We start from the raw sequence: 1,232 nt of genomic DNA on the forward strand, positions 1-1,232 counted from the left end.
CACGTTATTCACCAACTCTGTCGCCACCTACCACGACACATATGCCGACCACCACCGAACATGGGGATCACCTCTCTGAGGCCTCCCGTTCGGGATCGTTCGTAGGGGACATCTAATAGACCACTACTACTGATCAACATCGAAGGAGACCAGACCTACCAGTTCCTCTGGTGTGACCGCATGTGCTTTCGTTGCAAGCTTCTGTCGGAGATCTGTGACCTACGAGGCACACGTCCTCATCCGACTACAACGTGAACCTTCCCCACCATAGCTCTGAGTTCATTTATGATCTGCGTGTATTTGGATATATGGAAGCTCACATTGAGCACATTCCTCGTAACCTGAAGTTATGGTTACACGTGGAGTCACCGTTCGTCTGGTACCTTAGTCTTTATTTTCTTCGCTCTATTGGCGTACTTGAGCGTATTGTGAGTGTCCTCATAATTGAGATGACACGGTGATATATTAGCGATCATTACGGTACGACAATTTCCTCCCAAGGAGTCCTTCAATAAGCGTGTGAGCTTTGAGTCTCTATATGGGACGAAGCTGCTCTGCTTTCCCCCTGCTTGATCTGCTAATGCTGTAATGCAGTTCCCCAAGGCCAGCAAGGACCTATTGATGTTCGCTCCCTCGATCATCCGCAGCCCCTTGTTGTTGGTTTGACTGGCCCGCTCGCTGCCCGCCAAGTCTATCATCGACAGCTTCCCGACAAGGACCTCAGCAACGAGACCAGACCCCTTCTCCCGTTGCTCAACCACCACTTGGAGCACAGCGTGGGATCGAGAGGATGTCTCATTGGCTGAAGTGGGCTCTGTAGTGCGGTTCCTATTGCCGCGTTGTAGGAGTTCCATTATCTCCTGGGCTGATTCGAGACCACCGACCTCACTGATACCGGCCACACTCATCCCTTTCACCGGGTCCTCACGCAGATCGAGGTAATCGGAGCTCGAGGATGCCAACAGGTCTCGAATATTCTCGTTGTAGACCTACGCTCATACTGAGTAGCTCACAAACCATCGAGGCCATTGAAAATCGGTGTCGCGAAAGGAAACATGCGGTCTGAGCTGGTGGACCTATTTACACTGCTCTTACCTCCAGGAAGCTGCACTTGATCTGAACGTGCTTCTCATTGCGTCGCTTCAGGCCTTAACGTGATCGAAGAGATCTCTGCGCGACTAATCTTGACCCAGAGACGTATTCTACAGCTACCTCAGCGTGAGATTCATAGT

At 51.2% G+C, this 1,232-nt stretch overlaps 1 protein-coding gene across 1 annotated transcript; it reads right to left on the reverse strand.

The window, feature by feature from the left end:
* Positions 1-67: 67 nt before the first annotated feature.
* On the reverse strand, positions 68-1,148 carry Pmar_PMAR020835 (hypothetical protein; the record flags this gene model as incomplete). The annotated part of the gene is made up of 5 exons (XM_002786013.1): positions 68-112; positions 160-219; positions 267-341; positions 384-989; positions 1,096-1,148. Coding segments are annotated over 5 exons (839 nt in total), but the record flags the coding sequence as incomplete, so codon positions are not given.
* Positions 1,149-1,232: the final 84 nt, after the last annotated feature.

The sequence above is a fragment of the Perkinsus marinus genome (genome assembly GCF_000006405.1).
Source record: "Perkinsus marinus ATCC 50983 genomic scaffold scf_1104296931944, whole genome shotgun sequence".
Lineage (NCBI taxonomy): Eukaryota > Perkinsozoa > Perkinsida > Perkinsidae > Perkinsus > Perkinsus marinus.